At 37.2% G+C, this 20,802-nt stretch overlaps 2 protein-coding genes across 3 annotated transcripts; both read left to right on the top strand.

The window, feature by feature from the left end:
* Positions 1-122: 122 nt before the first annotated feature.
* On the top strand, positions 123-6,464 carry LOC145222162 (glycogen [starch] synthase, muscle-like). Of its 2 annotated transcripts, XM_080088218.1 has the most exons (16): positions 124-268; positions 336-517; positions 969-1,007; positions 1,078-1,230; positions 1,297-1,482; positions 2,082-2,226; positions 2,376-2,493; positions 2,588-2,708; positions 3,052-3,218; positions 3,365-3,501; positions 3,779-3,961; positions 4,351-4,508; positions 4,894-4,995; positions 5,195-5,272; positions 5,354-5,455; positions 5,529-6,464. In XM_080088218.1, exons 1-16 carry the CDS (start codon positions 208-210, stop codon positions 5,607-5,609), a joined length of 2,013 nt encoding a protein of 670 aa, XP_079944344.1. In that variant the 5' UTR covers positions 124-207; the 3' UTR covers positions 5,610-6,464. The 2 variants fall into 2 exon arrangements, with proteins under 2 accessions (XP_079944339.1, XP_079944344.1); XM_080088213.1 differs by having other exon boundaries at positions 123-268; positions 5,195-5,455.
* A 71-nt stretch (positions 6,465-6,535) lies between these two features.
* On the top strand, positions 6,536-20,313 carry LOC145222176 (sodium/hydrogen exchanger 9B2-like). The gene is made up of 12 exons (XM_080088230.1): positions 6,536-9,258; positions 9,535-9,708; positions 9,780-9,925; positions 11,267-11,394; positions 13,691-13,827; positions 14,005-14,154; positions 14,489-14,610; positions 15,119-15,259; positions 16,999-17,095; positions 18,019-18,167; positions 19,017-19,100; positions 19,465-20,313. The coding sequence occupies exons 1-12, from the start codon at positions 9,027-9,029 to the stop codon at positions 19,774-19,776; spliced, it is 1,872 nt and encodes a 623-aa protein (XP_079944356.1). The 5' UTR covers positions 6,536-9,026; the 3' UTR covers positions 19,777-20,313.
* The last annotated feature ends 489 nt before the right edge of the window (positions 20,314-20,802 follow it).

Below are 20,802 nucleotides of genomic sequence, written 5' to 3'. Positions count from 1 at the left end.
ATAATGTTTAAGAAAGTTAAGAAGAACAGCAAAAAATTATAAAGATGTCTAAAACTTTTGGTGAGGAAACATATGATAAGTAAGAATAATTAGCTACAATGTCTCAATGCAATCAAACAAATTTGGTTTTGTTAAAAACAGGTTTATAATAGTTGTAGGCAACTGAATTAATTTGCTTGGTGGTTTATTTACTTCTAATCAGTGAAAATGACGACTGAACCCCCTGCACTTTTCACATTTGAGGTGGCACTTGAAGTTGCAAACAAAGGTAATTCATATTACATTCTCAAAACAACTGTTAATACCTGTTTCTAAGTATTGTATTATTTTTTCAGTTGGTGGAATTTATACTGTCATTAGAAGCAAAGCAGAATCTACAGTTGAAGAACTGGGAGAAGATTACTGTATGATTGGGATATGCAACGAGAAATATGTGGCCATGGAGGTTGATAAAATGGAACCCACAATGCCACAGATGAAAAAAACTGTTGACCTCATGCGCAGTCAAAATATTGGGGTTGGTTGTTATACTATAGTTGTGTTATTACCTTTTTGTTCAACGATGACATGTTCATGCAACTGTAATTAAATACAATACATAATGATGTTCGGAGGTATTCACGCTGAGGGCCATCAATAACACAACATTATATATTATTCACAGACAGTACTACATGTATGCAGCAAGCATAATGTTAAGCGAGTTTTCTTCTTCAATTATGGCCCAAAAGTCTGCCCTTCTACTGTTAGTACTAAATTTACTAAGAAAGCACAGTGGTATGCTAATGCTATGCTGCACATGTACACCAACTAGGAGTGTAAACAAATGTACAAAAAATAAATAAAAAAGGAAACATTATTAATTGTTTTTTTTTTGTTACAATGACAGTTCACCTGTTATTAATTTATTATCATTAATATGATATATATGCATAACCTGTGTTATTTATGAATGTTTGATTTTTTAGGTTGTCACAGGAAGATGGTTGATAGAAGGTTATCCAAAGGTTTGCATGAATAGTGAATCAGCATAAGTTCCTGTTATTATTATTTGTATTATTTGCATGTTTTTATCAGGTTGTTTTATTTGATTTGGACACAGCTTGGCCCAACTATAACAGTTGGTCATGGGAAATGTTTGAAAAGACTGGAATTGGCATTCCTGATCATGACACAGAGGCAAAGAAATGCATTTTATTCGGCTTTTTAACTGCTTGGTTTCTGGGTGAAGTGAGTTACATTACTTTTTTGTATAACCTTACCACGCAGGCATTTTTTTATAATCGTAAACTTTAGTTTAGGGCTCAGTGTGGAGAGAAACCTGTGCTAGTGGCACATTTTCATGAATGGTTGTCAGGAGTTGGATTGCTCATGACCCGTATGAGGCAAATCGACGTTTCAACTGTTTTTACAACTCATGCTACATTGCTGGGAAGATATCTATGTGCAGCTAATGTTGACTTTTACAACAACTTAGACAAGGTAAAATGCTTCTAAAAAAATCATCAAATAAATACTGCATTTTTTAAATTTTACTCAAGAGGATTGTGTTGTGAATTGCCACTACAATTTTTGTAAACCTCAAACATAAATTTTTGCCTGTTTAAATTGTAAAACAGTTTAATACCAACCCAAGTTATAATTGGGTGATCTAAAAATTTGAAAAACTCTGCAGGATGAACTGTCGAGTCGATTATAGAATTTGTACATTAATAAAACATGCACCAATGACCTGAATTTGAACTACAGCTCCGACATTTACCCCACTTATTTTGTAAGATTAATATTTGTATACTTTGACATGTTACAATCATGTTTAAAAATAAAAACATTGTCAAATATGAGACACAATGTAAAATAACATTGTGAATTAATTAACCCTGCCAAAAAGCCATAGTTTAAAAAGGTCACAGTTACTAAGTTCCTTTTTTGGTAAAATGCATTATTGCAATTCTAGTTGTTTATTCAACAAGTACTGTAATTCAGTATATGTAAGAGTATAAATGTGTTTTTTTATGTGTGTTTGCTTTGCAAATGTATGTTACAAACACTATAATAAACTATTGTGTCCCTTGGATTAGTTTGAATGTGACACTGAGGCTGGAAACCGTCAAATCTATCACCGATATTGCATGGAACGAGCTGCTGCACATTCTGCTCATGTGTTTTCCACTGTTTCCGATATAACCTCTTTAGAAGCTCAACATTTGCTAAAAAGAAAACCAGGTACATATATGGAGACTTTGTTTCATAATAAATAAGAGACAAAAATAGCACTGTATGATATTGAGAACATAACATGACAAGTAGTATATGTGACTGTGTACATAGTGCTATTTTGTACATACATGACAAGTTACAACCTGCTTTTTCAGACCTTATTCTTCCTAATGGGCTAAGCATCAAAAACACTCAATGTCTTCATGAGTTTCAAAATCTCCATGCCATTGCCAAAGACAAGATCCACAATTTTGTGACTGGACACTTTTATGGGTGTGTTATCTAAAATAGGCTAGGGTTGGTGAAATCATACTGGACACAGTTTAAATTGCATAAAAAAATTACATGCAATTCCTTATATTTGCAGGCATTTTGACCTCAACTTAGACAAGACTGTCTACATGTTTATTGCTGGTCGGTACGAATACAGCAACAAGGGTGCTGACATGTACATCGAGTGTTTAAGTAGGCTGAACCACAGATTAAAGGTATTTTGACTCAATGACCTTTCTGCCTTTCAATTAATCTCTTAAATTGCATTGTACAGTGATGGTAATCTCTAAGGTCATTGGAAGATAGCTATAGTTTTGGTTTGTTGCATACATGACTTTTACTTTCAAAAATAAGGTTTTGTAACATTCCTTGTGCAGTCTTGCAATGACAGAGTTTCTATTTTGTCAAACATCATGTGATACTTGAATGTTATAGACGAAATTTATTACAATGTATACTTAAAAAAACTAACTCCTATAGGCAGTATAAAGCTCATAAAGTATACTATCTGGTCTCTGGTAGTGGTTAATCAATGAACTGTTTTCTGCTTTTTTGCAGATGACCAATAGTGACACCACGGTGGTGGCTTTTTTAATTTTTCCTGCTGCAACAAACAACTTCAATGTAGAAAGCTTAAGGGGCCAAGCTGTGGTAAAACAACTGAAGGAAACTGTTGATGCAATCAAAAACAACGTTGGTAACAAAGTGCTTGACCAATGCCTCAGGTTTGTAAAACATTTTTAAGTTTCTTTATTTAAGACACTATATATCAGTACTGTGCATGCGTAGTTGTGTCAAGATTTTTTAAATAACAAATTCACTTTAACATGTTGCTTTTCTAAATTTCACAAGATATGTGTTTTTGGTTTAGAGGAAGAATGCCAACAAATGATGACTTACTTGAGAGGGATGACTTAATAAAGTTAAAACGGTGTATGTATGCAAACCAGAGCACTGCGCTTCCACCCATTGTAACTCACAACATGGCTGATGATGCCAATGACCCCAGTAAGCCAATAAAATAAAAATAAAAACCTGAAGTTAAAAAAGTGTTTTATCATTTGCATGTCTTTTGATGTGCTTTTAGGAAACCTTATACTTAAATTTTAGTTGTACCATTCTAATTATAAAGCAGGGCAAATAAGTTTCATGCAACCAATAGGTTTGTGTTTTCATTAAGAGCAACACTGTTTGTAGCCATATTTAAACACAACATTTGTCATGTGCTTTCTCTTGAATTAACCCCTGTCTATATTGTTTCACTGATTAATTATCTTTTTTGCAGTTCTCAATCAAATTCGATCAGCCAAGTTGTTTAATAGTAAAAGCGATAGAGTAAAAATCATCTTCCATCCGGAATTTCTGTCACAAACTTCACCTCTCCTTTCCATGGACTATGACGAGTTTGTTAGAGGTTGTCACTTAGGAGTTTTCCCTTCTTACTATGAACCATGGGGTTACACACCAGGTAAATAAGAGATTCAGAGTGTAGTGTGTGTTTTTACAGACTCAACTGTTTGTTAAAAAGATCAGTCCTGGAGATGTCTTAGTGGGTAACTTTTTTTGCAAAAAAGGGGTCACCTGGCACCACTTACAGTTCCGGACTGAAAGACTCAGATTAACATTAATTCTGGGATTTGTTATCGCTGTTAATGCAAGTCATCCGTAACGGAATTAATCCGCGTAAAATCTCAAAGAAAATTTTCTCGCCAATTCCTAAAACGTCAAACATTCCATACTAAACTTGCTTTCGCATATATCGTGGTTTTAAGTAATAAGACCCTCATAAATATGGCTAGCGAACAAGTTGTGTCATTGTACATGACGCAATAACGGCAACGGCATTTTTTGTTTTAGCCGAATGTACTGTGAAGGGGATTCCCAGTGTGACGACAAACTTGAGCGGTTTTGGTTGTTTTATGCAAAGTCACTTGAGCGACCCTGAAGCTTACGGAATTTACATCGTTGACCGAAGGTTTAAGAGTGGAGACGAATCATGTCACCAACTTACCGATGTAAGTGTCAAACACGAACGTAAATCTTTCTTTTTGGCTTATTATGATTTGAGCGATGGCAAAAAAATAACGTAGTTAATTAATTTGGCTGAAAGATCGTGGGGCATCCAGATTTAAAACGGCGCAAGTTTCTTGGTGGATTCTGAGCACATTTGTAGTTAAACTTAAACAAACAAAATTTGGCTTATTATAATAAGGTAGGTGCGAAAAAAATGTATAATTTGCCATTTTAGCGGCATTCTGTACTGTATTGGATTGGATTCAGGGCGTTTACTGTTAGGTTTCAAAAAAAGTTAGAGTTACAGGCTAAATTGTTACACAGTAAATCCTTTGTCTGTCATTGTGCCAGCTTTACCACGTTTCTCACACATTCTCTTTTCTCTAGTATCTCTATCATTTCTGTCGGATGTCCCGTCGGGAAAGAATCATCCAACGTAACAGAACCGAGCGACTCAGCGAACTGCTTGATTGGTCCCGACTTAGCATGGTCAGTGTCTATTTATATTGCAAGATTGAACAACACGTTTTTGGTTTGATATCCTTTCATTTCCCCCAAAACAGAACTCCTAAATAATTATGTTTTAGTGTTGTTTGAGTTTTTTACTTTTACTCTGACCAAATGCTATTGTTTTACAATCATAACCTGTAATCCAATAAACTTTTTAAGTGCGTTTGATCACTTTTAGTATTACACAAACGCCCGCCGACTGGCCATAGACCGAACAAGGCCAGAATTCCTCGAACAACAAAGATCCATATCACCGGTAAGCCATCGAGTATTCGTGTTACCGTGCCTGTCTTGTCTTGTAATCTTATCTTACACGAACTTATTACGTGTTCCACAGACCGCCTCAGTCCGATTGCCACGCCCATACTCCGCCCCTAGTTCACCATTTAGTTCTCGCGCCGCTTCCCCGTATCAGTCTGACGAGGACGAAGACGCTAAAGTAACTACTTCAAAAATATTGTCACGGTATATTCATCATGTACAACGTCATAACCCTTTTATGTCGTCATCAGGTGTTTGACGAGGACGATGACGGAGACAGCGGCCTTCATACAGGCAACTTGGCCTCGACCGATTCAGAAAGCGTTGTTTAACCTTTAGCTCCTCCGCCCGTGTCGTTAGCAACCTAATTTCCGATGAGCGAAAGTTGCCACTGACCTTTACGAAAAAAATGAATGATATTGTTGTCCGTTTGCTTTCACTTATTGGCCTGTCACCACCACCGCGAACAAATTAACGCAACCAGCATGTTAAAGCTTAATCTTCTATGTGTGGGTTGATGGTTTAACGCCGTTTGTTGCAAAAAAACGACTGTACTTGTTTTTATCAAGGTCTCGCAGATATAGGATAGTCATGTACAATAGCACTTCAAAATAGCTGTCATATTACTTCATGCAGATTACTTCAAGATATCCAGGAATAAAGTCAGTTCGTTTTTGCGCATTCAGCATTAAGTGCTAGAACCATAGCTAATTGCTTTTCGTCGTACCTTTTTGTCACTATTATACTTCTATCAATTTGTGTGTCTTATATACCTGTGCCCAAACACATACAGTATTGTCCTTATATGTGACGTGTTAGCAAATGTTGTGGCATCAGTCGGCTCCTCACGTTAAATTTTCTTTTCTTTGCGGATAAAATGATTTTTACTATCCTGGTTTTGTTTTTCGCATTACCAGCGGCCGTTATGATCGTTTTTATTTTGCCGCTAGGTGGAGTTTGCGCTTTTTCTTGTGTAAATTTTTGGGGTACTAATTTGTACTAGAGTACATCGATACAAATGTGAATGTAGAAACGATTCGTTTAGAATCAAACAATTTACAATGCGATTAAATACCTCGAAATTTGTCACGAATTGCTAAAATGGCTACATGCACTGCTTTGTTGTCAATAAAAAATATATACATATCTTTGATCAAAAAAGGGAATAATAAACCCACTGATGTGTCTGCCTTTGTTATCGCTTTCATAGGACGCTTTCAACCTATGTTAAATTTAGCAGTAAGGCAAAATTGGATATGCCTTAAACTAGTGGAGGTGTAAGTGTAAAAAAATAGTACGTTTTACCTTTTTTTTATAATGTCAATTAATCACACACATCAGTAACATAGTGTGAACAGTGCCAGAAACGTGGGAATCATATAGGCTTTGTTTTTGCATAACAGTTTGTAAACATAGTGCAGAATGTATTCACGTGAGGTGCAACACAATGTCATTAATTCTTGTTAAATCCCGAAAAAACTCATTTAAAATCTGGTATAAAATATAGGTCGACGGTTCAAGCATTTTATAGGACAGTTTTTAGGTAAATGCTTAGAAATGTTTTGCGACTACCAGTCAGACAAACGAAACGTCAGATTCGACAGCTTTGCAATCTGTAAGTGACACCCCATGTCGCCTGCAAAAGGCCCATTAGTTAAATCAACGATCACTACACTGCATTTGTTTGTCTTTAATGTTACCAGTAGTGATTAATGTAAACGCAGCAAACTACGTTTATACCGAGGTCTAAAGCAGCACGTACCAAAGTTAGTGAACGTTAATAAATCATTTTTTGTATCTTTTGGACATATCAAACTTATGTGTATTACTAGTTTATGAATTTTGTACTTAACGTTATATAACTGTTTTTAAACAATGCTTTCTTGATTGTAGTCACGTCTTCATTTCATTATACCTTTTCGGTTAACCAGAAAGAATTATACGCGTTTATTCAATGGCGCAGGTGTTGGGAAAAATTTTTTAGTGACAGTGCTGTTGCAGGCAAGTCTAAGCATTGGTAGTTGTTAAAACGAGAAGTCTGGTTGTTGCACAAATACATAAGGTTAGACCAGAGTCATATCCACGTCTTGTTGTTTATAGTTCAAAATCTTTTTTTCTTGGTTACTACAAACAGTCACTATCACTAAACAGCGTTTGTACGTGTTGTTTGTTTTTTGTTTGAAAAACGCTACTTGATCTGAAAACCAAGCAAATTTGGCCGTATACATCCGTAAAGTTGCATGATCAATGTGCACGAAACACACCTGCGGGATTAATTATTGGCAAATACACTTGATTGAATCTCCTTCCAAACACCAATGCTGACAAATTCTTGGTCAGTCTGTCGTCATATTCTCCTTAATGTGACGTCATGTGTCGTGCTGTCATATTCATTAGTAAGCATTGTTTATGTTTGTGGTCGTGCTTTACTGTAGCAACAAAAACTCCCCTCACGCGAAAACAGGATTCCATATTCGGACTCAATTTTGGTTCTACTTCGCTTTTCTGACTTAAATTAGACATACGATAAAATACTGACCATTGTTTGCTATTAATTGTGCATGGTTTTATTTTTTTTTCGAAGACTCCTCGGCACTCGACTTATGCCTTGCATTTATAAATTAAGGCAATTATAGGTTTTATATGTTATAGCTGTTTTATTTTCACACTTCTTAATACCCATCACGAACAACAGCTTTATTGTGAAACCGAAAAGAAAACTGAAATACAAACCAGATCCCAAAAACCGGCTTTCATTTTTATTCTGTTAAGACTGCATTCTTTGTCCAATACCCATTTCGACGCTTTTCTCCACACCTCATACGTCGCTTAGATAAGCCAAGCAAACACTCCCGTTCCCGTTCCCACTCGCTCTTTGGGCTAATTTGATTGGCAGCTCCTAGAGTCACGTGACAATCAAAACGTATATATATTGCAAGGGAACTCGATAAACTAAACAGAATTAAGAGATGAGCCAGCGTAAAGGTAGGATGGCTCTCAAAATGAACCGAAATACTTGCGTTATTGTTGGTTGGCTTTTTAAGTTAACGATGTTTTATGCGCCGTACAAGCAGGATCTTTTGTGTCGCTTTGTCAAATACTGGTTCAAAACATCCACGAAGGAAAACACGCCTGGTAAATACAAGCGGCTCGTTAAGAATAGTTTCTAGCGCTTCATTAGTTTTCACAAAGAGCGGTAACATTTGAAGAGGTGTATTTAAAGTTCGTACAATGTTTTTATGTTTGTTTTCGAACCCTATGAAAAAGGGGAATTTGCAATTTACAACCCAAGCGTGTTTTTATGTTAAATTTGACTCAACGCATTTGCGTACAGAGCGCAACCTACAAAATCAAGTACTTGAGCAAGCACAGTCTTTTGACATATTGTCGGGTTTATTGCATTTTTTTGCATATCTTTTGTTTTTCGTTGGCTAAAAATAACTTTGTTTGATCATAAGAAGGTTTCAAAATCATTGTCTTGTATTTTGGTGTTTTGCTTTCAATGTTGTGGTTTCTTGGTCGTTTAATTTGTATGCTTGTTTGTGTTGTGAGAGCGTATTACGTGTACTAATACCAAAATGCACTATTTTGCAATCAGAAAATAAAAACTACGTCTAGTATTTAAAAAGTTTAAGATGTATTGGTTTTCATGTCCTTTTCAACAACTTTTTTCAAATATTTGCAGGTTGGAAATCAATTAGAATCTAGTTTTCTGTCTATCAGCACCGTCCGTCAAACTCTCAAAAATCATGTTACCTAAATCTCCGTCCAACTTTTCACTGGTCCGATCTGATTCTGGAATCGACATCGCTTCCGCAGACGACAGTGCCGCCCATTCTGACCGTAGCCACTCCACGGACAGCCCTGTGCCTGCATCGAGTGAAAAATCCGAATCAAGTGACGGAAACACATCCTTCTGGTCGTCATGGAAACAAAAAATCTTCCCGCCGCGCGGATGGCCGGCTAAGTGGTTTACTTGGGGTGAGTGACCTGTTCCATGTTTCGGCGGGTGTTAACACGTCGTATAATTCCATGTGCGAAAAACAAACTAAGCTTGAATACCCTAAGTCAATACACGTGACAAAAAACTCTAGTCATTGATATTGGTTTCTATATGTCTGAAAAAGATCATTTGCATATATTAAGCCATTTCCTTATCTAGTTACAAGCTATTTGCTTATCTAAGCTATAAGGTCGACTTATAAGGTCTCATCAGTGCTGGTGACAAGGCATGCTTATCAATCTCTGTTTTTTTAGCCCTCGTTCTAGGGTTGGTGTATGGTACTTTCTGGGCTTTGGCTCCAAAGGAGATGCAACCAGGAAAAAGCTGGTTTGGTCTCACCATCACTGTCCTTCTCTGCTTTGCCTCCGAGATTCTTATCGTCAAGGTACCAACTCCGAAGGGTTTCCCGCCTCCGCCACCCCTTCTCGGTAAGTTGATGTCGGCGGTTATGCTTCGAAACAAATAGCACAAAAATGTATGTTTATTTTTATTCTGGTAGCTTCCCTTTTGATGGGCCTTGCTCTTCGCAACCTGCCCCCTCCCGTCAACATTGCTTCTTACATCAATGAAGATAAAAGCCGAACGCTCCGGGAACTGGCACTTACTATAATATTGACAAGAGCTGGACTTGAAATTGATCCCGAGGTATAAAAAATTTTTGGAGTATTTTATTACGCGGTTAAAATAATTTAAATTTTTCGTTGTGCGTTGTTAACTTGCTTACCTTGTTCTTTCATAAATAGTACATTTGACCGAATGGTAACATGGAATAACCATCCGTGGTGTACACCAAATACATATAGTTAAAAATGGCGTCTTGCACGCCTTCAAACGAAACTGCAAAATTGTATTTGCGTGAAGTTCCTTACACAACCAAAACGTGGTTTATCAAAGACCCCTACCAAGATTTTTATTGCCTTTCCGAACAAACTTTAGGGTTGTAAACATAGAAACCAGTGTCTTTTTTGATAGCGAAAGACATTTGACAGCCAGAAAACTCTTACAAGGTGTTCAAATGTTTGACTTCGACAAACACCTCTGTTTGTCACACTCTTGAAAATTAAATTAAACTATTTAGAGTTTAAGTCGAACACTTCATCAGTTATAGTCGAACAAAATGATAGTTTTTTTCCACCAAACTTTTGAGTTCGCAAACACCCGATTAATCTTTTGGCTTTAACCGCATTTGTGTAAATTGACTTTTAGTTTTATACAACTCAGTTAAAATATTTGTAAACAAATAACATGTAAACAAATGTAAATAATTTAATGAACCCTGTTTTGATAAAATATAAAGAAAAAAAACAGTTTATTTTCTTATTTCCACAGTGTAAAAGTTTTGATCATAAAAGTCAAACTGCGTTTGTTTTGAAGTAGTACTGGTCAATTGTTTTCTTTTTCATTTCGCTGACATCGCATGTTTTATCAAGGGTTGGCGTCCAAGAGGTTCGAAGTTTAGTGTTGTACATTAACCCGGTAACGTTTGGTCGACACTTTGTAACCTACTTGGTATATCCAAGTCGTTTGCAGCAGCAAGAACGTAGCTAATATTTATTGACAGCAGTTGCTGCGAAACCCACGATCGCAGCAGTGTGGAGTGTTTAGCAAAGATAAAATGATCAACGTCTGATACCTACTATTTAAAACGCATTGCTGGTTTTGGCATCACAAAACGACTGCAGTTTTCTCAGCTACCTGATGTCAACAATAACTACAAAAATTTAACAAAACAACAAACAAAACATTTAATATTTAGTTTCAGATTTTTGATCTTTTCTCTCTTAGTTCCTCCTTTCATTTGATAACCGGGCGTTCGATTTCTTTGTTACTTTGTTCTCTCCCTTTCTCCGTCTCCTTTTTCGTTTCTCTTTTTATTTTCTGCGGTTTTTCTTTGTATTTTGCTTACAATACGTTGTTCCTGGTAACAATTTCACCAGACTAGAACAAATACCATACAGCCAATCATTTTCTTTGCTTGTCCAACAGGCGATGGCGAAGGTGAAGTGGGCTGTTGTAAGACTTGCGTTCATGCCTTGTATCGCGGAATCCATCACACTAGGAATTCTCGGTCACTACCTTCTTGGCTTTCCCTTCGAATGGAGTTTTATGACAGGGTAAGTCTGTTTCTAATTAAACCCATTGGTTGTAATGCTTTACTGTCCTTTCAACAACTGACTGCCGAAGAATGACTAAAAACCGTAATGTCAATATGTTTAAAAAGCGTTTGAAATTGTAACTTTACAATGCATCTGCCATCATTATGGAAATTATAATTATTTCATGTTTAGTGCATTTGTTTGGACTTCGTTCGTGGTACATAAAAACCTTCGTGGTACAAAAAAAGGCTTTTGACTGCTTAGGGTACAATTGCAACTTGAAAATCATTGTTTCAACACTCTCCTTTTACATTATTGACGCGAACGGACAGTAACATTTTACAACAACTATAATACAACGAAATTAAAATACAAGGACATCTTTTCTATTGTTTGTTTCAGAACAAACCTCGAAATTTTACAAAAGTTCGATACAAATTTTGGTTTGATACGTTTTGCAAGTTAGATAGTTTATTTTTGTTTCCCAAAAAGGTTTTGTGCTGTTGTGTGCACGGGAGTGTCACACGTATACGCACTCTCTTGTGCACAGTTTTCTATTTTTGCGTTTTTAAATGATTTACGTTTTCCAGTAAGCGATGAGTCGGCAAGATCGCTGGTTGACCTTGAGCCCGTTCGTGATTATAGGTCACTTCACGACCGCGTCATAACACAAGCATCGGTAGACCAAAAGTTTACCATCTAATTAGTTACATGACATAAATGCTAACAAACGAATTGTGGACTTTGAAGTTGGCAATTACGATACATAGGGAGGCAAAGATCGAGAACCAAGTTTGACAACATGAGAAAGTTCAAGATGTGCCCTTTGGGCCGTTACAACTAGGATTTTAGAATTATCAACTTATATAAAATATAATCCTTCTCAAGACAATTTTAGGGCAATAGCAAAAACTAAAGATGTACTTACAAAGTTAACACGTTTCTGTCGTAATTGTTTTGATCACTTAATTTCAACGCATCCACACTTCTTGTAAATAATAGTCTCCTCTCTTTATACCAGTGGTTCTCAACCAGGGCCCAGGGCCCAGGGCCCAGGGCCCAGGGCCCCCAGGGGGGCACGAGCAGTGTTCCGGGGGCCACGGGTGTAGATTCACCAGAAACACCCACTAAAATCCATTTCCTTTTTAACTTTATTTCCTAATTTCATCGACTATTTCACATAGTACTTGTCTACATTGAGTTTTTTTTACGATTACGGATTCTTGTTTAGTCTATTCGTTTAGTCTAGAGTCTAGACCTATTTAAAGTCGAAATTATTACCAAATTCCAACATGAGATTGCCATTTACATTTTTAAGGGAGGCACAAATCTTACAGGGTTACTTGAAAGGGGCCACGAGGTCCAAACGTTACTTTTAGGGGGCCACGGTCCACGAAACGTTGAGAACCACTGCTTTATACTAACCCGCCTTTTTGAATACATTCGCTAAGACGATAATTCGATTGCTACCAAACAATTGCCAAATTTTGTTGAAGTAAAAAATATGCATAAAATTCTTAAACGTTTTTATATTGATTAGTCCGCCTCAACATTTTAATCTGTCAAATAAAAATAATAAAGAAGACTTTTTGTCATCTACTTTAGATTGTTCACTGCTAATAACACGAGTACATTAATTTCTGTGTTGTGACATAAAACAGAGAGCCCTTCCCTATATCCGAGAGTTCTCATCCTATATTCATTGGCTGCCATCAGCTCAAAGTAATAACATGCTGGGTAAAGTGTAGGCAACTGTATGATGTTAATATTACAACATTGTTTTAACTCAACAATAAACCTGCATCGCAAAAGCTGGGTGGATATAATGTCGTGCTTTTGTCGCAAACAGAATGTATATTTCAGCATTCAGCGTTTGAACATGTTTAGGTAATAGTTTGATAGTTGTAAAACTCTTGCAAAGGTTTTGAAAAACTAGTAGTTGTTTTCAGAACTAGCGTTCGAAAAAGCTCGATTGTGCGTGTAAACATCCGTGCTTGCCTATATTTACTTTTCCAGTTATATTTTGTTGATGTCCCCACCGCAAGCCACAAAAACCATATGAAACTTCAATCTGGTGTTAATATATTAGTTCTGCATTCCATTTTCACGACTCACATGAAATGTGTTGTTTAGCAGACCTGGGGAAATTTTTTGCCGGGCTAAAATCAATGGTTTTTATTGAAGGCAGACCCCCTGGTGCTAACACCACAAAAGTTACAAGCGTTTAGTTTCAATCTTTGAGTCATGAACGTTTCGAAGCGAAATTCCAATAAACGAAATCATCTATTCATGGAACAAATCTGTTGTATTGCAGGTTTATGTTGGCCGCTGTTTCCCCAGCTGTAGTCATTCCGTCGCTTATCATTTTACAAGCCGCGGGACTCGGTGTCTCTCAGGGAGTCCCGTCTCTCGTCATGGCGGCTTCGGGCATTGACGACGTTCTGGCTATCGGTATGACGATGTGTTTGTTATTTATAGGTCCCTTTAAACGCAATAAAAAACAATAGGTTATCCAAACGTTGTACCGCCTGTCAAAATTGTAAAGATCTAAAACTCCAAGCGATGCTTAACTGAAACTTTTCTGTGTGATGTTACAAAATTGTTTTGACCCTATACCACCTCTTTTAGCGGGATTTTCGGTGTTGCTTGGTATCGCTTTACCAGCTGGTTTGGAGGAAACTGTAATTGAAGGCCATGGTATAAATATGGACTCGACCACTACAGCTGTGTTTCCAACAGGCACTTTTCCATCAAACACAACCACTGGAATCCCACCAGGTACAAGGCACAATAAATTTACGCAGTTTTGTGTGTGAACTGATGTATCATTGGCGGCAACTTGCCATAAAAGGATTAAAACCGGAATTACTCTGTACAGCGTATTTTGGCTAAGTTGACTAAACAGATAAGATTCAAAGTGTCTGTCGTAAACGCACACTACTGAGACAAACTTGCACAATAACAACGTTCCAACACGCCGAAATATACATATCGTTGTCTAAATGTTGACAACAACTCCAGTTTTCTGCGAATTCGTGTGTTTGTTTTCTCCCTTGCTTATTTTTATTGCCTCACGGCTAAAGCTTGCCATTTACAACTTTCGTTTTTGCAGTTCCACACAATGTAGGCAAAGAAATTGCTGGCGCGGTTATAGAGATCGTAATTGGAATTACCGCTGGACTCCTACTTGGTTTTTTTATCTCCTACATTCCGTCGCGCAAAATGCCCTACAAGGTAAACAGGGCTACTATTTCCCGTTTACTCTGACTTTTGGGAAGCAAATGTGATCTATAAAACGTGAAGTACCATGGGTTGACTTTAAATAACAAAAAACTAGTTGACGAAATCGAAAAAAAATAAAGTATCGTTATGTTAAATAGCATAGTTCGCGTAATGTGATGTGTTTTGCATCATACAAATTTTATAGCTTTGGCTAAAAAATATTTTAAATGTTATGAACAGCGAATAGAAGTCAACGTTTGCTGTAACTTTCCATCTTTCTTGAAAACAACTGACAAAAACCCCAAGTGCCAAGAATATTATCAATTGACTCATTGTAAATGAACCCAGTTACCACGTATAGTGGAACAAGTACACAGAATAGGGGATATCCATGATGACTAACAAACCACATGTCTAACTTTAAAGGAACCAGATGTTTTAACCGCATGCCATGTATAACTATTTGTCGCGCGAATTTTGAATTTGATGATTTACCTCTAGTTTATTTTACATGATCCAGACGTTCTGTCGCGCGTTCTTGCTTCTTTCCATCGGTATCTTCTTTGTGTTCGGCACAGAAATCTGGGGAATTCCCGGTTCCGGAACTCTGTGCGCTCTTATCATGTCCTTTGTCGCTGCTTTTCACTGGGGCGAGGATAGTGTAAGTGGTTGTTTTTTCTTTCACTTCCACCAAGTACGTCAGCATTTTGAATAGATCGTAAAAAAACGATTTATTTACGTTTAAAGCAGGCTATCGAATTTCACGCGGTTGGTGTGGAACCTGTATAACTTTTTGAATTGTTAAAATACGAAAACAGGTTTAAAACTTCAGGCCGAGAAAAACGTTTTTAGCATTTGCCCTCCTGTAGTTTACTAATCAAAGCCCATGCGTGTTATTGTAGGTTTATGATTGTAGTCGTTCTTGATTGTTAGGTAATCGCTAATTGGGTCATCACAATTCGGCTAATGTTTGATTTTTGAAGCTGCCTATTGCTTTAAGAAAGGCAACGGTCCTGAATGCTTTTTGACGAAAAGAGTAAGTTTTTTTTATTACGTATTTGCAAGGGCTTTAGAATTACCTATAAAAATACAAAATCACATTCGTTTCGTCCAATTTAAACCACCCAAAATGTTTTACCAATTGATAACAGACAGATAAGCACCTTTGAAACGGTTCTATGGGCAATTATGCAATGTATGACGATCGGCAGGGTTTTGCAAACATTTGCCACGTTTAATTTTTCGCATGACCTATACACCAGGTTTCGAGTGATTACTTAGTCACTTAAAACGTCAATAGGCAAGCACGCACCAATTTAACCATTGGCAAACATGCGAATCGAATGATCGGAGTCACACATAGGTCACATGTAACTCAACAGGGTAACACCAGGCTTCTGTGCACAAATCCTGTTAAACTTTCCCTCGTTATATCGTTACATTGTGTCTCGTTTGCATTGTTAAGTGAGTTTACAATCGCCAATTTCGTTTTAGTTCCCCAAAAGGCTTTCAGTGTATAGTTTTGCGAGGTCAGGTCCTGTCTCAATGGGGACGTAATAAACCGGAGTAAGAATGCGACTCGTTCGCCAGCGAGTCTATTGCTCTATTGGCCATCCATAGCATAATGTGCCGAAATAATTGTGTCAGTAAAAGTTGCTTGACTTTGTTGCCCTGACATGCCCTTTCTAATTTAAGTACCCCATTTGTAAAAGATGAAGTAAAAGAGTAAAATGGAACATTGTGTTTACCACAAGAGAAAACATATCTGTTATCTTTAAGGCTCTCAAAACATTCTTGTAAGTCGTTACACATATCTGCGCATTTAGTTAAAATCAAAACGCCAAAACAAACATGCATCAGGCTTTTAGCCAACGATTTGTAATGAGTGCGTAAATCGTGAATAATTGTACCCAACAAAATATCGTCACAACAATATTTTGTATTTGCACAAAATTACGATCAAAGTACCGGGCTTTTTTCCGATCTGTGTGGCTGGGGTATATGTTTGCCAGGCTTAAACACCGCGGTTATATGACTCAAAACAGCAAAGGCTCTCTCGCATACCGACCACTTTAATTGGATGCGTAGTGCGATTTATTAGGGTCACATAAACGTTACCTTTCAAAGAGTGTAGAATTTTGTCCCGCCCTGTTTACGCTGCTTCGTTAAAAATTACACTTGCAGAGTTCGTAAACATTTGCACAAAAGTCCACATTTGACAGGTTATCCATTCATAAATCGGCTTCACTGCAACTTGTTTTCATCAATTTATTTGTGCGTTAATTCTGACAACCAAGACTTAAACTACAACATATACGGAATCAAAAACGTGACTTTAGGGTTTTTTATCTAGTTTATGTATGTAATTAACTAATTCACATGTATATTTCAATATCACAGCACGCTTTGGAAAAGATCTGGCATTATATGTGGCTTATCTTTCAACCTATTCTTTTCGGGCTTACTGGAACGTTGGTTGACGTAAAAATGATGGATGGTAAGTACCAGCTACTTTTGTTAACACTAAAAAACCCCGGCAACTACAAAGGTTTTCAAATTGTACCGAGTCAGAACAAATTAACTCAACCACCTTCAAAGACTTTCAATTTACAGTTGTGTCACGTGATACCCAGGTCGTGCTACTCGATTGTTACAATTCGCTAAAATGTTGAAACGAAAGTTGTGTAAGATTTGAAGGTTAAGGATTATGATCTATAAATATATTTTTGTACGGCCATGCCCGGTTTACTTAGTGAACTTGGGTGGGACTGTTAAAGTTGGATCATGACTGTACCCGACTCTCCCAACAATAACTTGTTCCAGAAAGAACAGCCATGCTGCATGGGGCTCTACAAATCGAGCTAATCAAGCATTGTGGTCGATTGTTCTATAGTTTTTTTCTTAAAACTGTAGTTTCAGTTTTCTTCACAGTTTAAAAATCCTTTCAAAAAACCTTGTCCATTTCTGATCCACACAAAAAATATCGTTCTAATGTTTGCAAACGTTTTTTAATCGCGGCCCCGCGCCATAGAAATCGCAGAACAAATTTTCATTGTTGACAAATAACTGTCGTGTTATATCAGTCATGTATGGACCTCGCCCAAAACAGGAGATACGAGGACATTGCTCTCACCAATCAGCAATACTTGTTTGACAAACAATTTGATTAGACAATAACTTACCTCACAAATAAGTCACACATGCTGAACGATCGCTTGTTGTGTTTGTTGGTCTGGTGATAACACCTCGTCAGGTGGTAGATATCTTTTGCGTAATCCAGCCTAACGATTTCGGGAGCTCGTATAACATGTAAATTTTGCATTTACTCCAAAACATTTCATTTGTATACACTGTTCTGTTACGAAATACACGTCATCAGCGTTTACTAACATTTATTATTAAAAATGCTTTGATTAATAGGCACTACAGTTGGATTGGGCATCGCCATGCTGGCGTGTGCTATGGTTGCCAGACTTGCTGTCAGCACATCAGTCACGTTTGGACTTAATTTTAAGCTGAAAGAGCGAATCTTTGTTTCCATTGCGTGGATCCCAAAAGGAACTGTGCAGGTATGTGACCATTATTGGTTTTCTGAAACTTGATTCATCTCCAGTGTCATTGTAGACCGCAAATGGCACCACCATTTAATCTTATGCGTCGAAACACTTGTCAAACGTTAATATCGACAAAAATGTAGAGTGTTTGCCGAAACCGATCGGAGTTTTTGAGCATATAGACTCGGTAACTAGCGCATGACTAACGTTTGAGGTTAAACCTCGTGAACTTTGTGCTGCACCTTTTTCTGAACTTTGTGCCGCCGAACTTTAACTAAATGCCCGAACTCAGACGGTGTCAACATAACTGTTAGATATGGAACGATAGGCCTGTATTTTTAATGGGAATAGGTCAAAGTGCGGGTACTTTTCCCACCGCGTTCGTTTACCTATGGGGCTGGATACGAAATAAAATTTGTTCCGGCCTTAAAATTGACACAGCTGCACAGCGTACTGTGACAAGGAGCGTTTTTCAACCCTTTGTGTTACTTTACTTATTATTTATCATCCAATGAAAAAAAAAACATTTGTTCTCTTGTGTCTTTAGTGGCAACAAAAACACAAAAACTTTATAGCGTTTGTGTCAGAGGGCTGGTTGTACTTTACGTAACAGCGTTGTTAGACATATTTTAGTAGCCCCACCAAGTGTTTTACCCTTTTTGAGTGTGTAAACACCCTGCTTAGGATGCTGTGTTTAAACAGATAAACATTTAGTGATTTAATAATACATTAAGTAAACGAAATTTTTGCTTTGTTTCATAATAAATGTAAAAATGTTAAGTAAAGCAAAATACTCAGATGCTAAAAACGTGGCAAAAAGTTGTTCGCATACTGTGCTGCAGATGGGTAAAAACTGCTTTTTAGGCTGCTTTGGGATCTGCTGCTCTGGACCAAGCTAGACGACTTGGATACACTAAGGACGATGATCAAATATACTGGGGAGAGCAGGTTGGTGCTTGAATGATTTTGTGACCAAATTGTTATACTAAGTTTAAATGGGTCCACTCAAAAGCGAAAATAATTTTTATAGCAAAACATAAACTTAAAATATTCAAAATATATTACAATAAGTTCTCCATGCTGTCGTTCTGCGGTTTGATGATTTCGTTTTTTGAAGTGCTTTATTATAATGGATGCATTGCAATTAATGGTTGACAATATTTTATGTTTTGCTGACAGTAGGTCTAATGTTTAAAGAAAATTCCTAAAAACCACCGTGAACTGAACTGCCTTGTAATGGAAAATATGTTAGGTTTCGCCTTTTCGGTGCATGTTTTGGTGTTGCTTTACGCGCTTTTTTACTTCGTTGTAGATTCTCGTGCTCGCCGTTATTGCCACTTTAATAACCGCTCCTATTGGCGCTTTCGGCATCAGTTACTTTGGCCCGAAGCTGTTAACGGCAGCCCCAGGATCAGCTCTTAACCCTGAAGGCGGAATCGACAACGAGGCTTTCCATGTATCTCATGACCACAGCGAAAGCTCTGCGGACGAACCACATGAAAAGCAAGGTGCGCAACGCCACTCTCATCTTCCTGGAGTCAAAGTCGTGGTGAATCACATGGATGAAATCAAAGAAGAAGAGGATACGAGCGACGACGGATTTACGGACGAAGCTGTTATGTAGAAAATATAGCGCTTATTTTTTTTTACTTTTATTGACACAGTTTAAAGCTACATTTATTTTGCTTGACGGGATGTACAAAGTGACAGCGGAAACAATAGTAGAGACATATTACTCGGCGAAACAAAAGGTTGATCAAGTTGTGTTTCAATACACAGCCTTGAATGCTCAATACGGTAAACCAATACAGCTTTATCTATAAACTTGCTTAATGCTCAGTGACAAAATAGCCTAGTTTGTGCGGGTAAACCTGGATATTGTCGTAGATGAAAATCGTTGAGAACAAAACACAAACAAAAACATTTTGATTGTGGTGAAGATGTAAAATAAACTTTTTTTCGCAAGCTATCTAATAACTATCTGATGTAACCATAAATAAATTTTCAGCACCATTATTATCTACTTTAGCAGTAAATTTGTTTGGAAACGTAATTGGATTTTGACGACGTTACATCTCCCAATTTTGATCAAATGTTATTTTTCATATGAGCACTTGTATACGTACTCGCACAATTTGTGGCCAAATAAACTATGCTTGAAAAACACCAACGATCTTCGATGGACAAAAGTAGAATTCAAAATACATATTTCAATTTCCGCAATCCAACAATTTAACTAAGGAGCACTATGTGAAAGAGAAGGTTTCCTATTTAAAAATGCATAAAAAAAGGTAATCATAAGCTGACGTAACTCATATATATAACAAAAAGTTCGATAAAGTATAAAATGACTGCATGTCATTACCCACAGCGTGATATACTATTACCGGGATCAGTTTAAAACACCACAAAAAATTAGAATTGTGAAAATTTGTTATCACAGCGCTACAATTAGACATCAAAGGAAGGATGCCAGATTGTAAAGAAAATCTGAAGCTTGTTTCGGTTATTTTCTCCTAGAGCCGATTATAAAAGGCGTATCCAGCAAACACATCCTGTACTCGGAATGCGTTGCACAGCACCATAGCAACCTGTTTAATGTGTATTTAACCCAGGGGCGGGCAACTTCTCCAGTCGGCGGGTGTCGCGT

The sequence above is a fragment of the Phallusia mammillata genome, chromosome 1 (assembly GCF_965637545.1).
Source record: "Phallusia mammillata chromosome 1, kaPhaMamm4.hap1.1, whole genome shotgun sequence".
Classification (NCBI taxonomy): Eukaryota; Metazoa; Chordata; class Ascidiacea; order Phlebobranchia; family Ascidiidae; genus Phallusia; species Phallusia mammillata.
Note: the sequence above shows the minus strand (reverse complement) of the source record. Positions and strands in the feature narration are given on the sequence as shown.

Excerpts from the sequence above, each read along its gene's own strand:
- LOC145222162 (XM_080088213.1), top strand. The coding sequence starts at position 208 with ATGACGACTGAACCCCCTGCACTTTTCACATTTGAGGTGGCACTTGAA. Across the intron at positions 1,008-1,077 it reads TGATAGAAGGTTATCCAAAG|GTTGTTTTATTTGATTTGGA; the intron begins GTTTGCATGAAT and ends TGTTTTTATCAG. Across the intron at positions 2,227-2,375 it reads TTTGCTAAAAAGAAAACCAG|ACCTTATTCTTCCTAATGGG; the intron begins GTACATATATGG and ends CTGCTTTTTCAG.
- LOC145222176 (XM_080088230.1), top strand. The coding sequence starts at position 9,027 with ATGTTACCTAAATCTCCGTCCAACTTTTCACTGGTCCGATCTGATTCT. Across the intron at positions 14,611-15,118 it reads CGCGCAAAATGCCCTACAAG|ACGTTCTGTCGCGCGTTCTT; the intron begins GTAAACAGGGCT and ends TACATGATCCAG. Across the intron at positions 17,096-18,018 it reads TGACGTAAAAATGATGGATG|GCACTACAGTTGGATTGGGC; the intron begins GTAAGTACCAGC and ends TTTGATTAATAG.